The 21421-nt window shown below is 42.1% G+C and overlaps 1 protein-coding gene across 1 annotated transcript in view; it reads right to left on the bottom strand.

The window, feature by feature from the left end:
* The window catches only part of COLEC10 (collectin sub-family member 10 (C-type lectin)), an 18461-nt gene extending 233 nt beyond the window's left edge, over positions 1 to 18228 (bottom strand). Inside the window, exons 1-6 of the mRNA XM_009881030.1 lie at positions 17782 to 18228; positions 6486 to 6557; positions 4959 to 5030; positions 3000 to 3053; positions 1612 to 1707; positions 3 to 154 (exon numbers count right to left, since the gene is read on the bottom strand). Coding sequence (XP_009879332.1) covers positions 3 to 154; positions 1612 to 1707; positions 3000 to 3053; positions 4959 to 5030; positions 6486 to 6557; positions 17782 to 17929 — 594 coding nt within the window. The 5' untranslated portion in view covers positions 17930 to 18228. The remainder of the gene's footprint in view (positions 1 to 2; positions 155 to 1611; positions 1708 to 2999; positions 3054 to 4958; positions 5031 to 6485; positions 6558 to 17781) is intronic.
* Positions 18229 to 21421: the final 3193 nt, after the last annotated feature.

Here is a 21421-nt window from a genome sequence, read left to right as displayed (position 1 = left end):
ATGTAGTCAGCAATCAGGGTGTTGGTTGCCTCATCTTTAGGCATGGCCAGTGTTCCTCCTCTGTCCCTGCAGTGGATCAAGGCTTCTCTGTAATTCTTCTCTTCTTTCACGATGTAATAGAATTTCTCATCTGTCTCCCTGATACCTGCTATAACTTTAAAGGGGAAAAAAACATTGCTCAATGGTATGTCAACAGGCATTGAAGGTGCTTCTGTTCCAGTATGACAATAAGGTTTTTACATTAGAATTAATAAAAGGGAGAGAGGAAAAGCATTCCCACCACTGAATTTGTGATGAATGATGAGGACATAATCAGAGACTGATGCTACTAATGGGACTTACAAGCACCTTGCACACATTAGGACAAGAACTATTCAGTCCTGATTGGCAATGTGTCTCCTGTGACACTTAAGTTCACTTAAGTAAGATACTTCACAGATATCTAGTATTTAAGTTAAGTAACTACACTTAAGTAAGATACTTCACAGATATCTAGTACTAATCAAATTAATGCATGCTAAATGGACAAATAGCAATGTCTGACTCTGGATCACTCCCGTTGCTTTGCATGTTCTTGAATACAGATTGTGAAGGAATGCGCTGGGATAGAAACACAGGGGTATAGATAACTTAGTGGCTACAGCAGCTCTGAATACTAGAAGACTAGGAAGAAAACTGTGGCTGCTCAGCAGGTTTAAAGGGCAAACTTCTCAACCAGCATATGTCCTAGTTAATTAAGCAGTGCCAAGGAGCATGCCTGGGCAGCTGGAAGTTGATTGTCCCTGCTGATGGATTGCTGGAATGGTCCTGAGCAGAGCTTTGGCCTTGGGCAACTAACACTCTCCCAAATGATTCAGGAGTTACTCCCCAGGTCTAGGAGTTAGTAGAGGGACACTCCTGATAATACAGCATTCAGTTTTGTAGAATTTAATATTACAGATGAGGGCTGTTCGGTGCTGGTTGCCCACAGTGCCAGAGTACAGTCTCAGACACATTTAATTTACTGAAACAGACTGAGTTCTAGAAGAAGTGGTGGAGCCTTCTAAAAATCTCTGTTACACCGGGAAACAAGCTTCCTTCCCTTCACTGGGGGCAGTTTGCACCGTCCACCTGACAGCGCTGTCTGCAAACATGGCCTCTTATAACTCATGTGTTGGTCCCTTGTTACAGGACAATGATACAGGACTGAGGGGAGCGCTAGGAGTGCCGTGTCCGCAGCCTTCCTGTGCAGCAGAAAGATCAAGAGGTTCCTATTTCCTCCCCCACCTCTCTGGAGCAGATTGGCAGAAACTTTTTCCTTTCATTGCCTGAGGGGCTGCTGAGCCTGAGCAGACTGGCAGCACAGAGGTGGTTAGCAAGCTGTGCCTTGTGCTTTTCACCATTCTTTATGTTGTGCTGTTGATCATTTCTGTATTCATTTTGCTTTTATTCATCTGCTGCTTATATCCTTACAGGTGTAAGACTTTCTCTTCTCTGTGTGTGCCTTGCACAGTGGGACCCTCTCTCTGGGTCATCTATGGATGCTACCATAGAGCAGCAATGGTAGAAGAATAGCAATGATAAATGTTATAGGAGCCAAATAAATCACATCTAATACATAATGATCCTTACCATTCTTTAGAAACTTGATGGATGTGTTAAGCCGAGCAACATTGATATTCAGTTGTCCAACAACTCTGCGGTATCTTCCACAGTCACAGACCGTGCCTGATAAATGCAAAGGACATAGGATTTTTCTGTTTAGAAGCACTTGTGTGTGTCTGTGTGCGTGGAGGGTCAGCTGTAGCCCACTTCCAAACCTTCTGAAGGCTTGGCCTCTACTTATGGACAGCCAGTCTCACTGTGCCCCATTGGCCATACTTCTCTTGATCAAAGCACTTAATATTTTGGCTCTGTACACTCCCTTGCTAACTGGCTTCAAGGTCCATACTTCAAAATATGTGAATGAAAGATTTGCCATCTTTCTTCCACCCATATCAGTGTAGAATTTGCGCTTCCTCTGCCCCTCTCATCATTGATTCCATCAAACTGCAGAGATGTGGCTTGTCATGCTGATCACTACAGCCTTATGTCTGAATGCCAAAGGTCTGCCTTCATATCCATAAACAGCACTGGTTCCCTGGTCTTCTCGTAGGAATAACAGCCTCTATGAAATGGGAAACTGCTTTTTTCTTCATGAAGAAGTTTTTTGAGTATGCATAGAGGTGAGACTGGCAAACTTTGATAGAAGGACCATGTTAGTGAACTGCATGCAGCTGTGGTACAGCAGAAATAGTTGATACTAACTCAAATAATTAATAGATTTCAAGCACTGAAGTCTCAGTTATATTTTTGTTGGTAAACTGAAATCTGGCTTGGTACAGGGTTTTTTTTTTTCCTCTGTTATTCTCAGGAAGAAAAATTGTTGCTGATGGTTTCCCATTAAGAACCAAACTTGCATTGCATATGAAATCTCTTAAAAATGAACAAAACTGTACATTCAAGGTGGGAAAACATTCAAGGTTATTAGGACTGAGAAGAAATTTATGGGTCATCAGATCCAAATTTTCATCCTGTAAGCAAACACATTGCATTCATTTGACAATAGATTATGCTCTACCTACAATCACTTATTTTTTTGTCCCTGTGCTCCTATTGGGAAACTCAATAGAGTTAGAGGACTTCATTCCTTTGGTATTCAGAAACTTTATTCTAGTTTCTAGTATAAATGTACTGCTGGCCTGTCTATGTGTTAGTTTTTATGATATCAAACATTGCCATTAATTTAGGTAACTGTTCTCCGTATTTTGTGTATGTTGGTATAAGCATAGGCATCAGCCACGTCCTTACCCAAGCCATCGTTTTGCTAAACAAAACTTTTTCAGTCTCTTCTTATTCATTTCATCTCTTCTCAAATTTGTCCATGGGCCTCAAAATTTTATGAAACTCCAGAAAAACCAATCCTGACATCAAAGACCCAGCAGACTTGACCATTCTGCAGAGAAGGATGCATAGTATACCTGCTTTTCCCTTTTTTCCAGAAACCCCTGGTAAGCCTTTGGTTCCTTTGTCACCTGAATAAAGAGAAAAATATAAGCTCAGATCCCAGACAGTGCACATGTCAGCGGAGCATATTTGAAAAACCTGTTTAATAATATATTAACGGTGTGCTGCTGATAGGAAGCCCTGATGTACTGTACTGGCAGATGTGCCAAGTCAAACAAACTGTGATTAATTGTGGTGTATGAAAATAAGGAGAACCTTTTAATAGGTAACTCACTGATAACACAGGCATCTCGTGTGCTGCTGGTTCCTGGTACCACTTGCTTTAAATATAAACTGCACAATGATCCCAAGAGGCTGGAAGCACTCAAGAAATCTGCAGGAGGTGAGACTTGGGTTTTCTCATTGCCTTGCAGGACAGAGCTCTTCCCTGTGTTCAGTAGCTCCATGATGGGGTGAGCCACCAGGTGAGGCTGATGTGCACGAAGCCACTGAATTCATGTGTGCAACAGATTAAGTGTGCGGGCAGCAGTTAGCACCTGCACGAAATGAGGTCAGTAAGGAGCAGCATTCATTTCAGATATCGCTCATGGAAATGTGATTTATTGTCATCCAACTGCTTTCCCTTTCTTCTGTAAGTCATAAAAATAATAGAAATACTTCTTCAAATGCTGTGCTGCTGTGTAAGTGGAGGTGACCAGCTTTTAAAAAAATCCCAGCTGTAATGTGGATCAGAACAGCTGGACTTTATCTGAAACTCATGTCAGCTCTTCTTTTACAAATTAAAACCTTCAGAGGTCAAAAAATGCTAATGCTTGCTCAGCCTTTTTGATGGCCATGTTTTGATGTGCCTTTTCCTTTACATGTGTCATATGTTGTGGTTTTTTTAAAAGAAATTAGGAGTTGGCTGTCATTTTAATTAGCATTGTTTGACACTGCACACTTATAAGCTGAAATTTCAGGGTTGCTTCATTAAGAACTCGGATGTTTAATAGTAGATTTAAACAGTGACTTAGTGACCTTTGCTTCTGCAAATAAAGAAATAAAATGAGAAAAAACAGAAGGGGACAATAAATTGTACATTCAGGTTGAGAGCAAGCTTGATTTAAAGGCTCAGAGTATTGGTTTACTTGTAGATAAAGATAAGTGATTTGTGGGATTCTTAAATTCTAGTCTCCTTTGGTGACTGAAGACATCTTAGGAGGTAGGTATGGGTGTTTTCAGTTGTCTGGTACTTCTGAAAATTAGTCCCTCAGGCCAAATTCTTTTGTTCTTCTCTGATACTGAGACTGGCTAGAGGCCATCAAAGGTTTATTAACAACATTGGCTTGAGAAGCTCCCAGGAGAGGTTGTTCCACCCACTCACCCACACGCCTGGGTTGATGTGCTGGTTAGAGACCACAGAGTTCCCCTGGGGATGGTGGAGTCCCTGCTCAGCTTTCAAGGCAGGTCTCCTTGTGGCAGTAGTAATATTCCTTCTTAAGTAGCTCTTCAGGAATACCGGAAAGGAATGTCTGAGCCTTTTCTCAGGCAACCAGAGCATAAATTCATGAAATTATTGTCCACGTCTCCTACAGCAGTGCAGGTGACAAGGGGTGGCATCCTGAGCAGCAGCAGAATACTGACTGAGGCCTTCAGCGTCCAAAGCAGAGGCACAAATTTGGCTTTCTCTTTTAGAGTGTTCAGAGAATTTACTTCACAAGGGTCGGATTTCTCCCTACCTCTTTTACCATCAAATATGACTGATTTTTTAACTCATAAAGCAAATTAGTTTAGCCAAGTAAGTCAGATATATTGCATGTGGGAAGTAAAACACGAATATCTCAGTCAGCTGTTGTCACCTATCTTTATGCATAACTTTACTTGGAGAGCATTGGTCACAGCTGTTATTTGATATTACTCCACACCTGGAACTCTCACAAAACACATATTTACTTTGAGGGAAAAAACAAGAAAATTCCCAGACCAGAGCTTACCCTTTCCACCAATTGGACCGATTTTCCCAAGCATTCCCTGGTCACCAATATCCCCCACAGGTCCTTTATTTCCTGAGAGAAGAAATAAGACGAAAAGAGTATGGATGGGTTTTGTCCATTTAGGTCTCTACTGCTGCTGTTTTTCCTGAGTGTGGCCAGTCCACATGTGTGGCAAAGTCAAAATGAGTGGAGCCCTGTGAGGATGGTTGGAGGAGGACAGCACAGATCTCTGCTACTGTAAGATACAACAGTAGGACCTTGCAAGACACCTTAGTAGAACTTCCTGTTCAAATGCCCAGAAACTTCATATTTTTGTACAGAAAATACAAACAAAAACTGCTAGTGAGTATTCAAATACTGATTTTACTTCACAGCCAAACCAGGCCGACAGCAGGTTTTATTTGTGATTTCCCCCCCCCCCAGACGAAAGCCTTTCCTTCTTCTTTGAGGCTCAGCTGGGAATCCTTCTCAAAGCAGAACTGAAAATAGGGATCTACTAGTTGTGCTGTATGTGCTTTCCCAGTCCTCAGAGCACTAAAATAATGGATGCCTTTTTAATTGATTAATAGTTTAAGTTCTGAAATAGCTGGCTAATGATGACAGCCCAATTTAGGGAGTCTCAGTTTGCACACTGAATTTAACATCATTAAGATGCTTCATAAATGGTTGGTTACCTGATTCCATTCTATCTTATCTGGTCTTCTTTTATAGGTAAGAAGCAAAGTCATATGAATGCACTTAAAAATCAAAAAGATTTTGTAGTATAGCAATAGTAACAGGGTGATTTTAAAGTTTCTATAAAAGTAAAAACATTCCCGATTAGTCTTACTGTCAAGGAAGAAAGACCATGGATAAGTATTATCATTAAACTCTAATGACAAATTAAGCTTTTGAGTTAGAGTATGCAAACAAGGCTGACACCATCACATCTGGTGCCTCCGAATGCTCTGCCCGGCTCACTGTGTTGATACGGGGTATGTTTAATAGGGCTGAGTCCTGAGACATCTGTGACTCCTTGTTCTCAGATGCTCATTGATGAGAGAAACTTTTTTTCTCAGTGTGTGCCTCTGTTTGCTTTACTGCAAAATAGGGACAACTGAGACTGAATTTTGTTGAGCATCCTGATATATTACTAGGAAGTAACTCTCAAAATTCAGTTTCAAATAAAGGATCATTTCAATAAGAGAACAGTAATCTTTCTGATTATACGTATGATGTGGGTAATGATTATACATATGATCTGAATCTTCTGGATCTCGTTTATGACAGCCACTTGGGAGAGCAGCAATAAATGTGACTCTATATTATATGACTCTAAATGTATTGCTATATATAGCTGTCTTGCGTATCGGTAGGAATTGCATCAAGCTCTCCGAGTATTGTTAGGTTCACTGATTAATGTTTGACAGGATTGTGAAATCTACTGATGCAACAGGAATGAAAAGCATTAAATGATCATATGCACCAATACAGTGATGTATAATGATATTCATATACCAGTAATAGCCAACAAACTGTCATAAATACCTTTTGGTCCTTTTGGTCCAACCTTCCCTTGTTTGCCCACTTCTCCTCTATCTCCTTTTTCACCTTCATCCCCTTACAAAAAAACCAGAAAATAAAGTGTCATGGTACATTTCTCTCAGTGCAGTAAGTACAACTATACATCCTCAGAAAGTAAAGTTCTCAGTTTTTTTACTACTCATTTCTTTTTATTTCACATTGAAGACACAGTAGTCGTGGGATAAATTTCCAGTGAAGAGCTGATGAATCTGACCATCATTAGGAAAAGCTAAAAACATTCCCTTTCAGAGAGGCTGTTCCAACATAAGCACTATACAATACCAACTTCTGTTCCTGCCCTTTAAACCGTATTAGCCATAAAGCAGTTAAATAATCTAGTCTTCCTCTGTTGGGAAACCTGTACACCCATGGAAGAACTGCCAGGGAGGCAATAGGAATTTATTAATTGTTCCGAGTGACTGTTTGTAGTGACTCTGTGTTCAAGGTATGCAGATGCTTTTGGAATGGGAGGAATGTAAATATGTTGAAATAGATCTTAACATAGACCTTAGCACGTAGTACTGCAGAAGTCTTGCCTTCGTTTTTTGACAGGTGACATTTATATGTTGATATAACAAACATGTTTTGCAATTACTCCAGTACTTTATTTTGAAAATGTCATATGCAGCTTATCTGTAAAGGGTAAATTCATAGCATTTATTACAGTAGAGCAGAGATTTCTCCAAATGAGATCAAGACCCTATTACACGGGTTACTGTATGGTACAGTATAAGTACTCTTACTATTGTAAGCATTGAGCAGCTTAGGATCTTAAGGGAGCAAGACAGCAAGTAATAGGAAAGAAATGTTATCTCCTTCCTTAGGCAGCATATCATTTCACTTGACATGATGCAGGAAATCAGAGGCACAACTAGACTTGATTTTCTTGTCTTCTAATTCTTAGTTTTGAGCCAAATCCCAAGAACATCTTTCCTCTTTTCTTTTTTTTTTGACAAATGCTGGGGGGATGACGACCCTTGCACCAAACGACCAGCTCTGAGTACAGGCAGCCTTCCAAAGCCTCTCCCCCTGCTCCATACTATTGTTTGCAATAAACCTTGCCGTGTGGTGGGAAGCAGTGCCACAGTCTCTTGGCCAAGCCAGGATCTTATGCGTGAGAGGCAGCCAGTTGTGTCTATGCCCACAGCCCAGCAAGGGAGAAGAGACTGCAGTTCAGCATATGGAGACCCGAGATAGGGAAGTCTGTCTGGATGTCAGCAAAAGAGAAGTGATGACAGAAGAACAGCATTTCGTGACAAGACCAATAACCTGTCTCACTGAAGATGGTGCCTCCAGCCCTGGCAGAAGGTGTTCAGGGAACTGGGTGTGCTGAGGGTGACTATGACCCAGGCGGGCAGTTCCAGCCTCTCACGAGCAGTGGTTTAAAGTGCTTGCCTGAGCCTAGCACTGCATCCAGACCCCTTGTGAGCAGCCACTAGTGACTCTTCCTTGCACAGGTTAGTCTTGTGCCTTTTAAACTCCTTTATATTTTTGGCCCCTATAATATACTCTGACAAAGAGGTCGATGATTTAATTATGGGCTGAGAGAGAAAGTAGCTTTCCATGGTTGCTTTCAGACTGATCGTTTCATTGGATCTCGTTCTTATTTTCTGAAAAATAATGCCCACTCATTCCTGATTTACCTTCTCCTACTTCTGTAGCCGTAGGTAGCATATCAGGGGCTGTTCTGTGGGGTGATGACAGATGTGAAGTGGTGCATATTAATTGCAGCATATAAAATGTGGTATTAGCTGTTTGGCTCCTTTCCATGTCAGTTATGGGGCCCGAGCTGAGTCTGTCCCATTATGCCAAAAAAGCCTTCAGTTTCGGGACTCTGTTGTGGAGGACAGATTCACAGTGTCAGTCAGGATGCCCTATTGGGGAGGATGGTCAGTGGTCCAAGATGATGAAGATAAAGGGCTCAACTTCAGTCCACGATAGAGGGAGGAAGCATTTGCTGGAGGGATGGACAAGGAGGAAACAAGTGCTGGCTCACTCAGGCGCTTTGTTTGTTTTTAACATCAACTGCCACAGGATAAAGTAGAAAGGAGAAAGGCTATAATCAAACAGCAGTAGAAGTTTTAAACATCTCTATTTTCACTGGTTCTTAAAAATACTGGAAAAGTCAGTATATATTTCCAAAAGCCAAGCTTCTTAAGTATCCAGCTGAAGCTGTGGGTCTGAGCCTGGAGCTGATGGAAGGATGCCTGCCTGTTGTACTGGGTTGTTGTCTACAGCTATTAAACAGCACAACCAGAGAATGTACGATTTAATTTTGCTCTTGACCTCAGCGCTAACAACATTTACAACTGAGAAACCAAGAAATTGTCCTTTCCAAACCCATCTATGAAACCCTTGAGAAAAGTGTAAAAGTCACTTCTCAGTAGTTCAGAAATTCAGAAAAGATTCCCAGAGGCTGACAAAGGGCTTGTGAAATGAAATTCCAGGAGGAGGTTAAGAGCTGATCTGATCACGGTCTGCAAACCCATACAGGGGGAGAAATGTGTGATAATAGAAAGGAAGCAGGGTGTGATTCAAAGGCTGGAAAAGCTGGATGAGTCCTGACTAGAAAGGAAACATTGGGATATTTAACAAATGAACTGCACTCTCCAGCAGGGAAGGGAGACATAGGAGGCTTTGATGTCCAGCCTTTCCCAGTGCGATGAATTCCTTTGCGTAAGATATGCTGTAACTCTGGGTCTGGTGTAGAAACTGCTGAGGGAGTTTCTTTGGCCCGTGCCTTCCAAACCAGGGCTTGTCACCCTGGCAGTCCTCATCACCTCCCTCAGGCCAGGTAGCCACATTCCCTGTGGCTTGCAGGCTGCTCTGATGGGTTAAAGGCTCTAGAAAGACTGTTGTTTGCTGCAGAAGGAAGACCTCTGGGCAAGCAAGATGCTTTTTTGTGGGGTAAGAAACATTGCTTAGACCGTTAATCTTAGAAAGATAGCCCAGGAAAGAAAGTCAACAAGTAGAGAATTACTTTCCAAAGATGTTTTCTTCCAATCTCAGTTTCAACACTTCGAGCCTCTGAAATCTGCAGTGGCTTTTTCTGAGAGACACTGGAGCAAGCTTTTTGCACACAGGGCTGCTGGAGATGAAGCTAGGGGTTGCCCTGTATGGGCTGAGAGCTGACAGGTGAAAGGGGTAAAAGGTGTGGGAAAGTTTGTTTTGGAGATTTTGAGAGATCAGGGAGTGTCTCAACGTTTATTGCTAACACCTCATGTAGTCCCAATTTTTGCTCAAGCCCTAATAAAAGCCTAAGGGAGAGGAAACTAAGATCTATGACCTGTTTCATAGGCATAAAGCAGCCTACCACACTCTACCTTAGTTTCTCTTCCTAGGAAAATTGGAAGAATAATAATTTGCCTGTCTGTAAGGGAGGGAAATCCTGCTTTTCTCCCCTATTGCAGCTGAGAACGGGTAGGCCATTACAAAGCAAGGGTAGAAGCAAACAGTTTTAATTAGTGGTACCATCTCATTGTTAATTTATGACTGGATTAAGCCCAGAGCTCGATAATATGGTGTTATAAAAGCATTGTCTCCCCTTTTAGCTTTTGTGTGCAGTGATCTCATTTTTTTTTTTGCAAGAAATGTGAACTCTTGGGTTACGCTCCCCCCTTGTGGTCTCGCTGTAATTTGCAACGAAGTAGGAGCGATTGTGAGAGCTTCGTTGACTTTATTTTGGGCAGGGGGTGAGTTGGCTTCGTCTCTAATTTATCTCTCTCTTTCCTCTGGGACTTCGTGTGGACAGGACATCGTACTGTATTAGCCACTTCTTTGTAATCTGCCAGAAAAAAAATCTAAATCCTGCCAGTACTCAGGACTGGGTTTTTGAATTTTGTACTACTGTGATTTGTACAACGTGAGTTTTCTTACAGAAAAAAAACCCCTCTGCTCCCTGACCTCATGCGCTTGTAGTCTATACCTAGAGGTTAACCTCCCCTTGGTGCTGCTTTACACTTGGGGCAGTGTCAGGTTAAGTTTTAACCTAATTAGCATATTGTCACATTAAAATTGTGGTTGCAAGGATGTCATCTAGCGCACTGCACTGGCACCTGAAGCATAGGTGAAGCACTTGGAGCCAGTAGCTGAAGCAAGACCATTTCTCAACCCTGTTAGTATTCCCTCAAGCTGATTCACTTCTGTGTCACAAATTTAAAATACCAGATTATTAAAATGAACACATGGAACAATAAATTACTAGACTTTTCCAACTTGGGACTGTGCGAGACAGAAGGAAAGCAGAAGCCGTACACAGTAAATGACTTTTGCAGCCATTAGAAAATTTTAATCATAATTGAGAGGGAACCCCAGTCCTTCCTTGTGTTATAAACAAGCTCAGGAAAATGCTGAAGGTCTAATAATCAGCAGGATTTTTCGGCAGTGGAAAGGGGCTCTGCCTTTTTAGGAGTTTCACTAAATAACACAATGTCGAGAGGTTACATTTGGCAAGAATTTAATTGGTAAGAATTTAATTAGTAAGAATTTACTGACCTTCAAGGGACTTCGATTTCCCTGCTGAATCTTTTGTAGGTAATTTATCTGTTTTGTATTCATGAATGGAGGAAGTTTTCAGGTTAAATTCTTCACATATGTTTAGTAATTCTTCAAGTCTTGTGATCAAGTGCTGACCCCGGTTCTTGGAGAATCATGGTGTAATTTTGGGGGATTATGGAATCCACACTTATCTGTAGAGGCAGCCCTGCATCAGGGTGAGAGCAATTCTGCAGGCTGCCTAAAGGCTAAAGCTGGGAGGAGGCTTCTAGCTGGGCTTATGCATGTGTTTCTCTATGAGGATGTTGCCTTTTCACTTGGTGTTCTGCTGAGAAACTCCCTGGGTCCATGAAGGGTTTTACTGAGACACTTTGCCAGGTATGCTGGCAAGTCATGGCCTCAGGTCAACTCCAGTTCCTGTCTCCTGACCAAAAATACTACAGAAATGTTAATGCTTTCTCAGCCTCTCTTTTGCAGGTATACCTTTCCCCCACACTCCAAGGCATACCCGCTCTTTCAAATGATAGAAACACCACTTATGCTGGGCTACAGCACAGTTCTCCTCCTACATCAGATACTCTGAATTGAAAAAAGCCGGGCAACAATGTCTTTGAGAAGCCCTGGGGCACGACTGACTTGCTGTGATAGGGGAAGGATGGTTAATCTTAATTAGTATACACATGGATGCTTTGCACGTCTTGCCTTGGATGCATTTAGCACTCCTAGGTATAGCCAATGACCCACCTTTGTATGGAATCTGTTACGTGGTTTTACCCTCTAATCACATGTGACAGTTCTGCTGAGTTCCATGTTTCACGCTTGTACTTCCACCTGAGGGACCCTCCCCATCTCCACAGACAGAGGCTTAAGAGTGTAGGTGTTTCTGCCTCTCCTGGGTATTAAACTAAAGGGATAACGACATGTGCCTAATTCTGAAGCTTTGAGAGTCCTCCGTGAGCAACTGAAGCCTTGCCCTCCTGTAGGAGCCTTGCAGATAGCCGCAGGATTATCTCTGCAGCCTACGGATGCTGAGTGACCCTGAGCACAGTGAACCTTTGCAGCACTTGCACATGTACAATCTCTGTTGAGAAGTTTTGTCACCAGAGGGAGTCACAGCAAATACAGCCCAGTTTGTCTTTCCAGTGTACTAACACATCACAGCTACGTCAATGGAAAGCCTCAAAATTTCCTCTAATTTCACTTTCAGTGTCCTTAGCAAATTTCCCATAGCAGTGGGGATTCTTACTTTCAAGCTATATATAGCTGGCGAGGACAGGATTTCTTGACATCTCCCTGTCTGACACAATGTTCTCTTCCATGTCATTCCTCCTCCCTTCAGCCACAAACACTGGCCTGCACGCCTCCCTCCCCTCTGCCTGATGGTGAGCAGTCTTCCAACCCCATGTTGAAGGAATTCAGTTCACTAAAGAGAGGGATATGAATAAGGCACACACATTTTTAGTGAGTGAGCTGAATCAGCTCAGTGAAAAGTCTGATGAGTAAACAGCCGAGCCAGCACAAGGTGAAGGAAGGACCACATGGTCAGATGGTCAAAACCCCTCACAGACGAGTGCAGCTGTAGGTGCAACTGCATCCATAGCCACTCTCCAGGTGTCCTGCAGGAACGCACAGGGCTCCACAGATTCCACCATGAGAAATAAAGCATTTTGCTCACAAGTTCTCGGACACGTTGTCTTTTTTCACCCAGCTCCAAATTAGACAACAGGGGCCCCGTCACCTTCCCTGGTGAAATTGAAAGAATCTTCAAGAATAAACTGGATTCTCTGCTTACTTTTCCACTTTCCACTTACAAATGTCCATTGACTTCAGTACAAATACCCTCTTCTACTGCATTGTGTGAGCCAGACCCAAGCCTTCAGTGGGCTCAGTGAGGCTCTGCCGATTTGTAGTATTTAAAAGTCTGAGCCTTTGTGCATGACTGGGACGTACATTATTTCTTTAATAACACAAATAATCTAAATTATTCTGGATTCTCTTTTCATTTGGTCTGCCCAATTTAATTTTCCCAGCCTGTTCCCCTGACATTCTGACATGATCTCAGAGACCCACGGATTGCAGTGGCTTCAGTGAGGAATCAGACTGACATAGGTAAGAAATACAGACTCAATATCTCTTGAATTTATGTATTTAAGTCCCCACTTACATGCTTTGCAACTCAGGCTGATAAACTTCAGAAACTTAACATATACTAACATGAGGAAGTCTAAAAGACATAAAAAATAGAATTAAGTGTTGAAATTAAAGGGCTCTTCAGATCAAATGTGAGGCTCTAAGAGGGAAGTTTAGTTATGGGTTTGAATAGCCTATAGGATGTGGTAAGGCATTTTATATTTTCAGAAGGAAATGTGGATAGCAGCATATCTGGTTTCTGAGTGAGTTTGAGATTTTCCAGGAGTGGAATTGCGTAAGCACAATTAAAGCTGAGAGATGGACAGCTATACTGGAGACCACAGTAAATGCTATTTTAAGGCGCCAGCCAATGTCACAGAGTTTATAAGCATCATTTGTCAGAAATAATAATAAGGAAACGCTTTACATCTAAATTGCTATGGGAAACTCCCGGTATTCTTCAGATTTCATCTCATTCCAATTTCTCAGCCTGGATCTGATTCAAGACCTTTTAAATTCCTGTGTCTGGATTTCAGAGGAAATGAGCTGGGACCTGGGACATGATAGCAAGATCTAGAGCCAGTCTTCTGAAGCACTGAGCTCCCAGGAATCCACATGAAATCAGCTGTAGCCTTGCTCCACACTTCTGCAGAGCCAGCCCCTGCCCTAGTCTTCTTCTCCCTCTGCTTATGCTTTTAATGGGAGTTTAGGAATCAAAATTTTGGTCCTTCTGCTTATTTCTGCCTTCATGTTGTTGCTTATTGATTTACTCAGACCAGGTCAAATCCCATCTCCTCTATGTCAACAGGCCATTTAAAACTTCCTTTACAGTCACCAGGAGGGGGCAGCTAGAAGAAAGGACAGAGCCGGGACACCAGTTGAAGGGAGAGCCCAGGAGGGCAGAGCCTGGTGTTCCTGATGCTGCCAGGCATGGACCAACAGCTGGTGCTTTTGCTGTCTCTGCACTAGCTGCTGGCTCCCCACAGAGCCAGTTCCTCCCCAGCAGCAGCAACAGCCACCCTGCTTCCAGGCTTGCAAGGGTGGAAAGTAAGCAACAGGGCCATGACTAATTTGGCTAGGCCAAGCACTTGGCTGCCCTGGGAAATTCGTTGTTTTGTTTATGCTTGATCTGGTTGTCTTCGGAACCAAGAGGTCGATGGAGTACAGCACTTGGCCTTTATTGCCTTAGTTACTCAGCTGTGGATCTGCATTACCTAATATAAGTTTTCAGAGGTCCTGTGCCAAAGCACTCCAGCGAAGACCAAGCTGTATCTCAGGTCAAACACCAAAAATCACTAGCTACAAATACTGAAAATCTGTTCTGGTCCAAAGCACAGATTTGTTTCTTTTTTGGTTTCCTAGGGTATTTCAATAAGGGTCCTAGAAAATGCCTCACACATTTTTATTTTTAATTGCTATATAAGCCAGCTTGCTGTGTATGTCCAAAGCTTTTTCAGAAGGCAGAACAAGACAGCCATTGCACTAGGACTATGTTCATTAAAAATAATCCCCTCTTTTTGAGAAGAGACCCGAGCATTGCCTAGAAAGGGAAACTGGGAGAGGAGTGCCAGCTTTTGCTTTTCTCTTATTCTTTTTTTCCCTTTTTCTGGAGTTCCTGTTCAGAAAATTTCTTTGCATAATTCTTTAGAAACAGACTTCAGCTTTCATTGGCTTGCACTGGCGATGGAAAAGCAGCAGATAGATGGAGGTGATTGCAAGGCACCTGGTTTGCGCCACGCAGAACCGCCAGAGGTCAGACTTAAACTCCAATTAGGTTCTAATGCTGAGCAGTTTAATTCAGACTGACTTCTATCATTGCAACAGAAAGTGCAAAAGGCTTACAGGACCTTTACTGCATTCCTTCTGTTCCTGGGAGACTGCATCCTTCCAGAGTATTTTCTGGCTCTTTGTGTTACACACAATGGCTTCTGGTTTTGCCTCATGCTTTTTGGGAGCTGGTGGGACTGTCACAACCAGTTTGAAGACTTTCCTGGTAATCACCCTGGAATTACCTTTTCTTTTCATCCCACCACTCATACCGTACTTCTTTTGTGAAAGCTCAGGTATGAGCATAACAAAGAGTATATTTTTGAAGGGGAAGAATTTGGCGTGCATGAATTAACTTGGACAAGTTACACGTGGCTTGTACAAGAAGTGGCCAATTTGCACGATACTAATGACGCTTTTTGAACAGGTGATTTTCAGGGTGAGCATGCGGAGGGGTTGGGTGCTCGTTCCTGTAGCAACTATGAATGCCTAGATGATGAAGTGAGTAACGCAACCTCCAACAGTGCAAGAAATAAAGGGCTGTAAGTTCTGAGCCTGTCCAAACAACCCCACTTGTCCCTCAGCTTTCTCCTCTCCATTGTGCTGTGTGATGGGAACAGCAGTATTGCTGCTGCATAGGTCTGGGGACCATCCCACTTGTAGCCCACAGACTGGATCTAGCCTACAGGCCAATTTGTGCCTTGCACTGGGATAGGTGAGGTGCGACAGTGTAGGAAGTCTTACAGCTATTGAATATCTCTTAATCCCTTGCACTTCTAGGCGCTTTGGTCCAGACACTCCCATGTTCATATGGAAGGAGGAGTTTGTCGCAACAGGAGCCTGGCCTGTTGTGGTAGGAGAAGCTGGCCAACATACTGTGCGAGCTCAGCACCTCTGTCTTGTGGGAGCACCGCTGTGTTCGACCATAGCCAAAGATTCTGAGGAGATGGGGGTGAGGGGTGAAACTTGTGCAGGGTGGGTCAAACCCCATTTTTTGGAGAATGATGGGCAAAGGGGCACAACAGACCTAGCATAGAAAATAAAACAGCAACAGAAGTCAGAGGCTTGTCCATTGTCAGAGTTAAAGTTTGACCAGCAAAGTGTTGCCTGTGGCTGTGGTGCAGTCCTAGGCTGGAGATCATGTGCTCTGAGTCCCTACACACAAGATGGATAGAGGAAAACTGGCAGCAGGACAGACTTTATTCTTCCGTATTAGGTCAGCATGCTTCGTCCTTGACTACAAGGGATGCCTGAGGAGTAACAGGGTAGTTCACACGTCCAGCCTGCTCAGTCTTTAATTGCCCAGCTGACTGGCAGTCAAAACAACCAGTGCTGTTTAGAGCCACTTGTAACTGCCCTGGATGAGCTCAACTCTGGTAGGAACTGAAATTGGTCTATAGGATCATATCACATAGACTGAAAAATGTATTTGATGACCTGCAATGGGTGTGAGACAGTAATTTGGAGGTGATTTACTCAATACTCCTTTTACCAATCATGGATCCTGGGCATGGTAATCTAATTTTAAAGTAGTATCGTGGACTGTGCCAATATACTGTTTGGCACCTCTTCTGTCTTGGTGTCAGCCAGGAGGCAATAGGACTGGTAATGACTAACTCCAGACTTTCTCAGTATCACACTTGCAAAGAACCATAATATCTACCTTTAAATGCTCCCTATACAAGCTAGACCACAGAAACCAGCTGGAGTCCCAGCTACGCTCGTGTTGTCACCAGACCACCTCATTAGCCTTGTGACTTGTTAAACACAATTCTGTCAAACTTTGTTCTCCAGCCTGCCATTATTCAGATACTAACTAAACAAACTCCCACTCGCTCCCTTGGGGATCATTACATCTCTCCGCATTTATGCTGTGGCAGCAAAAGTTTAAGCTTGGATTGTCATCATAAAGAAATTAACTTGCTGATTAAAAGTGGTCCTTTAAGCAACATGCATTTGAATAATCCATCATAAAAACAAATGAGTCTGTAGCAGTGCTTTTGACTTGATAATCTTTTTTTCTGCTTAAAATTTAAATCAGTTGATTTTTTTTCTCTCCGTCTGTAGCCTATAGAAAAATACAATGAATTACTAAAAAGAAAGCAATAGTTTGAACTGCAATAGCTGTGGTGTGAAATATATATTTTAGATCTGTCACTGCAAGATAGATTTGTATGTCATGGACCTAATTTTTGGCTGAGGTACCCTCCAGGCAATTCCATTGACGTTAGTTGTGTAACACAAAAAATAAGTTAATGCAGAAAATTTGGATTCAGATATTTGCAAAGTGTTTTAAAGATAAAAGAACTGCACATGCCAGAGCTGATCTAGTTCTCATTGAAATCTGTAGTGAAGGATCTGTTTAATTCAACAGGAGCTGCTGGATCAGGTCTGATGAACGCAGCAGAGCTCTGTTTACAAGTAAGCATTTGGAAATAATGACAGTTCAGTAATTTTAAATATTGCATATCTCTCCCTACATATAGGTGCAAAGTGAACGATTAACAGTTCACAATAGGTGCTTACTTTTAGACAAAGTCACTCTATTTGTGGCTGTTAGCTGTACTGGTTGTGTGATGAATACAAGAAGTACGAGAAAATTTACGTGGCCGAAGAAAGATGCAAAAGGACAACTCTAACTTATTTGAGAATATGTGACACCGTTCCTGAAACTAAACAAAAGCAAATTCAAATCTCCTGGCTTCATCACTTTTCCCCATCACAGTTCCACTTTTCTAGATGTTTGTACAGTCCGCAATAATTCACGTCTTTCATCCCCAGCCCATGCCACAAGCCCTCCATGTCTCTATTTTTAAAAATCATCCTTTACCAGTACTGGTCTTAGCATTAGCAACCTGATACTCCTCACCTTTTGGTCCAGGTAAAATTGTGTGTGTCGAGCAGACATCTGTTGTAGGTCGATTGTCAACATCGAAACCAAAAATCTGAACTTGGAAGAGAAAAAGCACTACTAGGGTCCCGTATTTTCTTAGCTGTTGTTCTTTCTTGCTGCTCATCCTTGCAGCCTCTCAGGAAATGCCTTTCGTTGTTACAGTCTTAACAAATGCAGCTGATTCAAAAATAAATGCTCCACAAACTGAAGCAGTGCAAAGTTGGGAGCTACATGCAAGAACAGCTAAATAAAGTGAAGAAAGGAGTTTGATGATGCTGTAGTTATTTCTGTCCTGCACATTATCCAGGATATTTATTTAACACTGACAGCTGTTTATTCCAATTTATCTCTTATCTGTGAGATGTTTAGCTGCTTTTGCCATGGAAAATTTCTTCAATATATGGGGATATCTCTTTTGTCATTTTTTGTTCCTTTTGGCACTGAGTCTTCAAGCCCAACTTTTCATTTACTCAGGAGACAAAAGACTTCAGTCTTGTATCCCATTGAGTACTAATTAGTTATAGGATACTTGTGGCTGGTTTTGTGCTGGAAGAGTAATATAGACTCCATAAAACATGTAGAGAGACTTTTCCACAAAAGCTTTCCTCCAAGGAGACCATTAGTGACAACAGATGAGCTGCCAGTCTGCTGTGGGTGGAAGTCACTGGTTGTATTTCACAGTTTTTGGGTGCCATGTACCCATAGCTCCCAGAGCAGGGAATGAAAAGTTGATGTCATCAATGGGGGGTTGAGCCAGAAACCCACAAATTATAGTTTTATGCTTACAGATTGCTCTACAATAGTTGCTCCAAGCCCAGATTATGTTGGTAGGCACAGTACAGAAGGGCAGACTTCAGGATTGAAGCCACAGAGTAAGATGAGCTTGAATGGCTGCGATACCCCCTCCCATACCACCTGTCTCCTCGCCTACTGGGGGAGACCATACATCAGCACAGTGCTATAGCATAGGTCCCAGTGCAACGTCGTCTTTGGGTCGTCCAGGAGGCTGCTTCTGGTTCACTGCATGAGGCAGCCGTCAAGTTTTCAGTTGGATGCTGGGACTTTGAAACCAAGTGTAGGAGACCTCCTGGATGGAGGAACCAGTAGCATGCAAAACCGCTATATATTCTTTGGGAAGGAGCTGTGACAGATATCCATCCATGTGCAATCCCTTCTGAGAAAAAACTCTAGGTTTCTCTTCGGGAAAGCGCAGTAACCGGGGACAGCAGACCGCTCGAGGTAGCCTGTCAGCATAGAAAGGGGAGATGAGTATTTGTAGTCTTTCCAGGAATTTTGTTAACTTCTGGTTTCTTACACAACGAAGGAGACAGCTACTTAAAAAGCTGAACTATGCTTTTGAACTGCCTAGTATATGAGAGCGCATGTTTGCTTTCCATTCTAGGCAAAAAAAATGTATTTCCTATGATAATAGCTTTGAGATGTTTTCCTCATTATTCAAGAGATGATCAGTTCCTTAGCCCTACAGCGTTTCAGCCTTTTGGTAGACAGAAAAAGTAGCAGCACTGATGTAAAAGTGAACACCTTTTCTTAAAGGCTAAAAGAAGGCTTTGATTTCAAGCTTTCGTCTGGGATGAAATGTTGGCGAAAGTCCCAAGAGGGGTCAAGACACTCCTCTCCCTTTTTTCTTCGTAGCCTGGTCACAGACTGTCCCACTTTTCAAAACACTTTTCTTTTTTGTTAGACTGTATACAGTACTTTTCAGAAATAAATAGTGGTCTCTGTCCTAAAGAATGTCATCTAACTAACACCCTCAAATGTGGCCTTAATAACGGATACACCACAGCTAGAGGGGGAGGAAAGAGAAAGCTGGGTTTATAGATAGAGTTGTACCAGGAATAAACTTGTTCCTCTGTGATTTGCGTTGGGCACTGTGCCTCTGACTTGTACACTGTAAATCTGTTTTATTTATCTTTTTCTTCTCTTCACTTTCCATTTTGTGAGCAGAAGGTCAATGTAAGAGCAAGAATAGAGAGCGTAGGAGTGGGAAGCTAGTGTACTTAGCTTTGGAGGAGGCATTTTGGGAAATGTTGCTGAACTGACATGAATGATGCTATCTGTTCCACAGTACTGAGAGACTTACACAGACTTCTTTGTTATTTATCAGGGATAAAGAGGGGTAAGTGTAAGTGAAAGAGGAAATCATTTGTTTAACCACTTCAGCCACTGAACAGGACTAAACAGGGAACATTTTTCTGATACTACTCTTGCTGTGATCATTTACAAATGTTCTTATTCCACATTAGAAAATAATTCAAGACCCTACTTTTTTTTTCCTCCATGACAATCACAAAACCCCTAAACACACAGTGAGAAATGAAGTTTAATATATCCAAGAACTTGGTAATGAAGGCACTTACTTAAAATGTAGGAGATCCAGATTCAAATTCTTTCTCTGCATAATTTAAACCAGTGTTTGCACTAGAGCCTTAAGGTTATATTGCCTTATTACAAGGCTGTTTGCTAATCAGTTTTGTCTTCTTGGACCAGAAATCCTGTCCTGGAGCTAGGAAACCTGCCTTAACAGGCAATCCATCAAAACTGATATACTAGCACAAAAAACTTGGGGTTTGGCAAATCGGTATTTATCAAACCAGTTTCACTGAAAAATCTTCAAGCAGTTTCATTGCTGATGGAGATTTAATGAGACACATTGCCTATTGTGCATGTTAATTCTCATTGAATCAGGCTTGGAGAAAAGTCTATAGGCAACAGAGAAAAACAAGCTAGGCAGTGTTGTCCAGACATAAAAGACATAAAGCAAACATTTCCTAGGGCATGAATGTTTTACAAGGAAACCCTGAGAAGACACAAAATAAAATCCTGAAAGGTTCTATTCCTTTGAGATAAGCAGTAGTCAGGTAACCATTGTGTAGTGCATTGCCTCCTTGGAGTCCAGCTGCTTCTATGGTAATTCGTATTACCTTCACTTGCTTATTCTTCAAACATTAGTAGTTAAATGTCAATAGACTACATGGAGTACAGACAACATAGTGTTCATCAAAAGGTGGCCAGATCTACAGCCAATTTTAATAATTCGTAGAGTCCTAGGTCATGTGGTTGGACTCCAGGTTAATACGTCCTGCTTATAACCATGGGCTGATTCAGCCAGAAGTGCTGCGAGTCCACTGGCATCCTTTCTAACCCGAATTTAGTATCAAGGAGAACTTTCCTTTTCTGTACCTTACTGTACTGAATAAAACCGGGGGCCATCTGAAGCAAAAACAAAACAAAACAAAAAAAAAAACCCAATATTTTTCTCCTTTGGGATCCAAGATGGTTTCAGTTCTTCTGGTATGAGAGGTCATGACGATTTGGAGTGTTTCAGCCTGTCATACCTGATACATCAATCACAGTGGCAAAGCTTAGAGAGAATAGAAGAGGAAAAGCAGTAACGTGGTTTGCCAAGTGTAGGGGGGAAAGTAATCCTAGGGCTATTTTGTAAAACATAATTTTTGGTTTTGACACCACGCAATGACTACTCGAGTCTGTAAACAGAGTCTCCACCAGTCGTTCCTCTGAGTAAGACACAAACAATGACTAGACCTTGATATGTCTGCAAATAAATGACAAAAAGAACCAAACTAAGGACCATATT

This window comes from Charadrius vociferus, unplaced genomic scaffold (genome assembly GCF_000708025.1).
Source record: "Charadrius vociferus isolate BGI_N301 unplaced genomic scaffold, ASM70802v2 scaffold2, whole genome shotgun sequence".
Lineage (NCBI taxonomy): Eukaryota > Metazoa > Chordata > Aves > Charadriiformes > Charadriidae > Charadrius > Charadrius vociferus.
The sequence above is the reverse complement of the archived record's forward strand: the minus strand, read 5'-3'. Positions and strand labels throughout refer to the sequence as shown.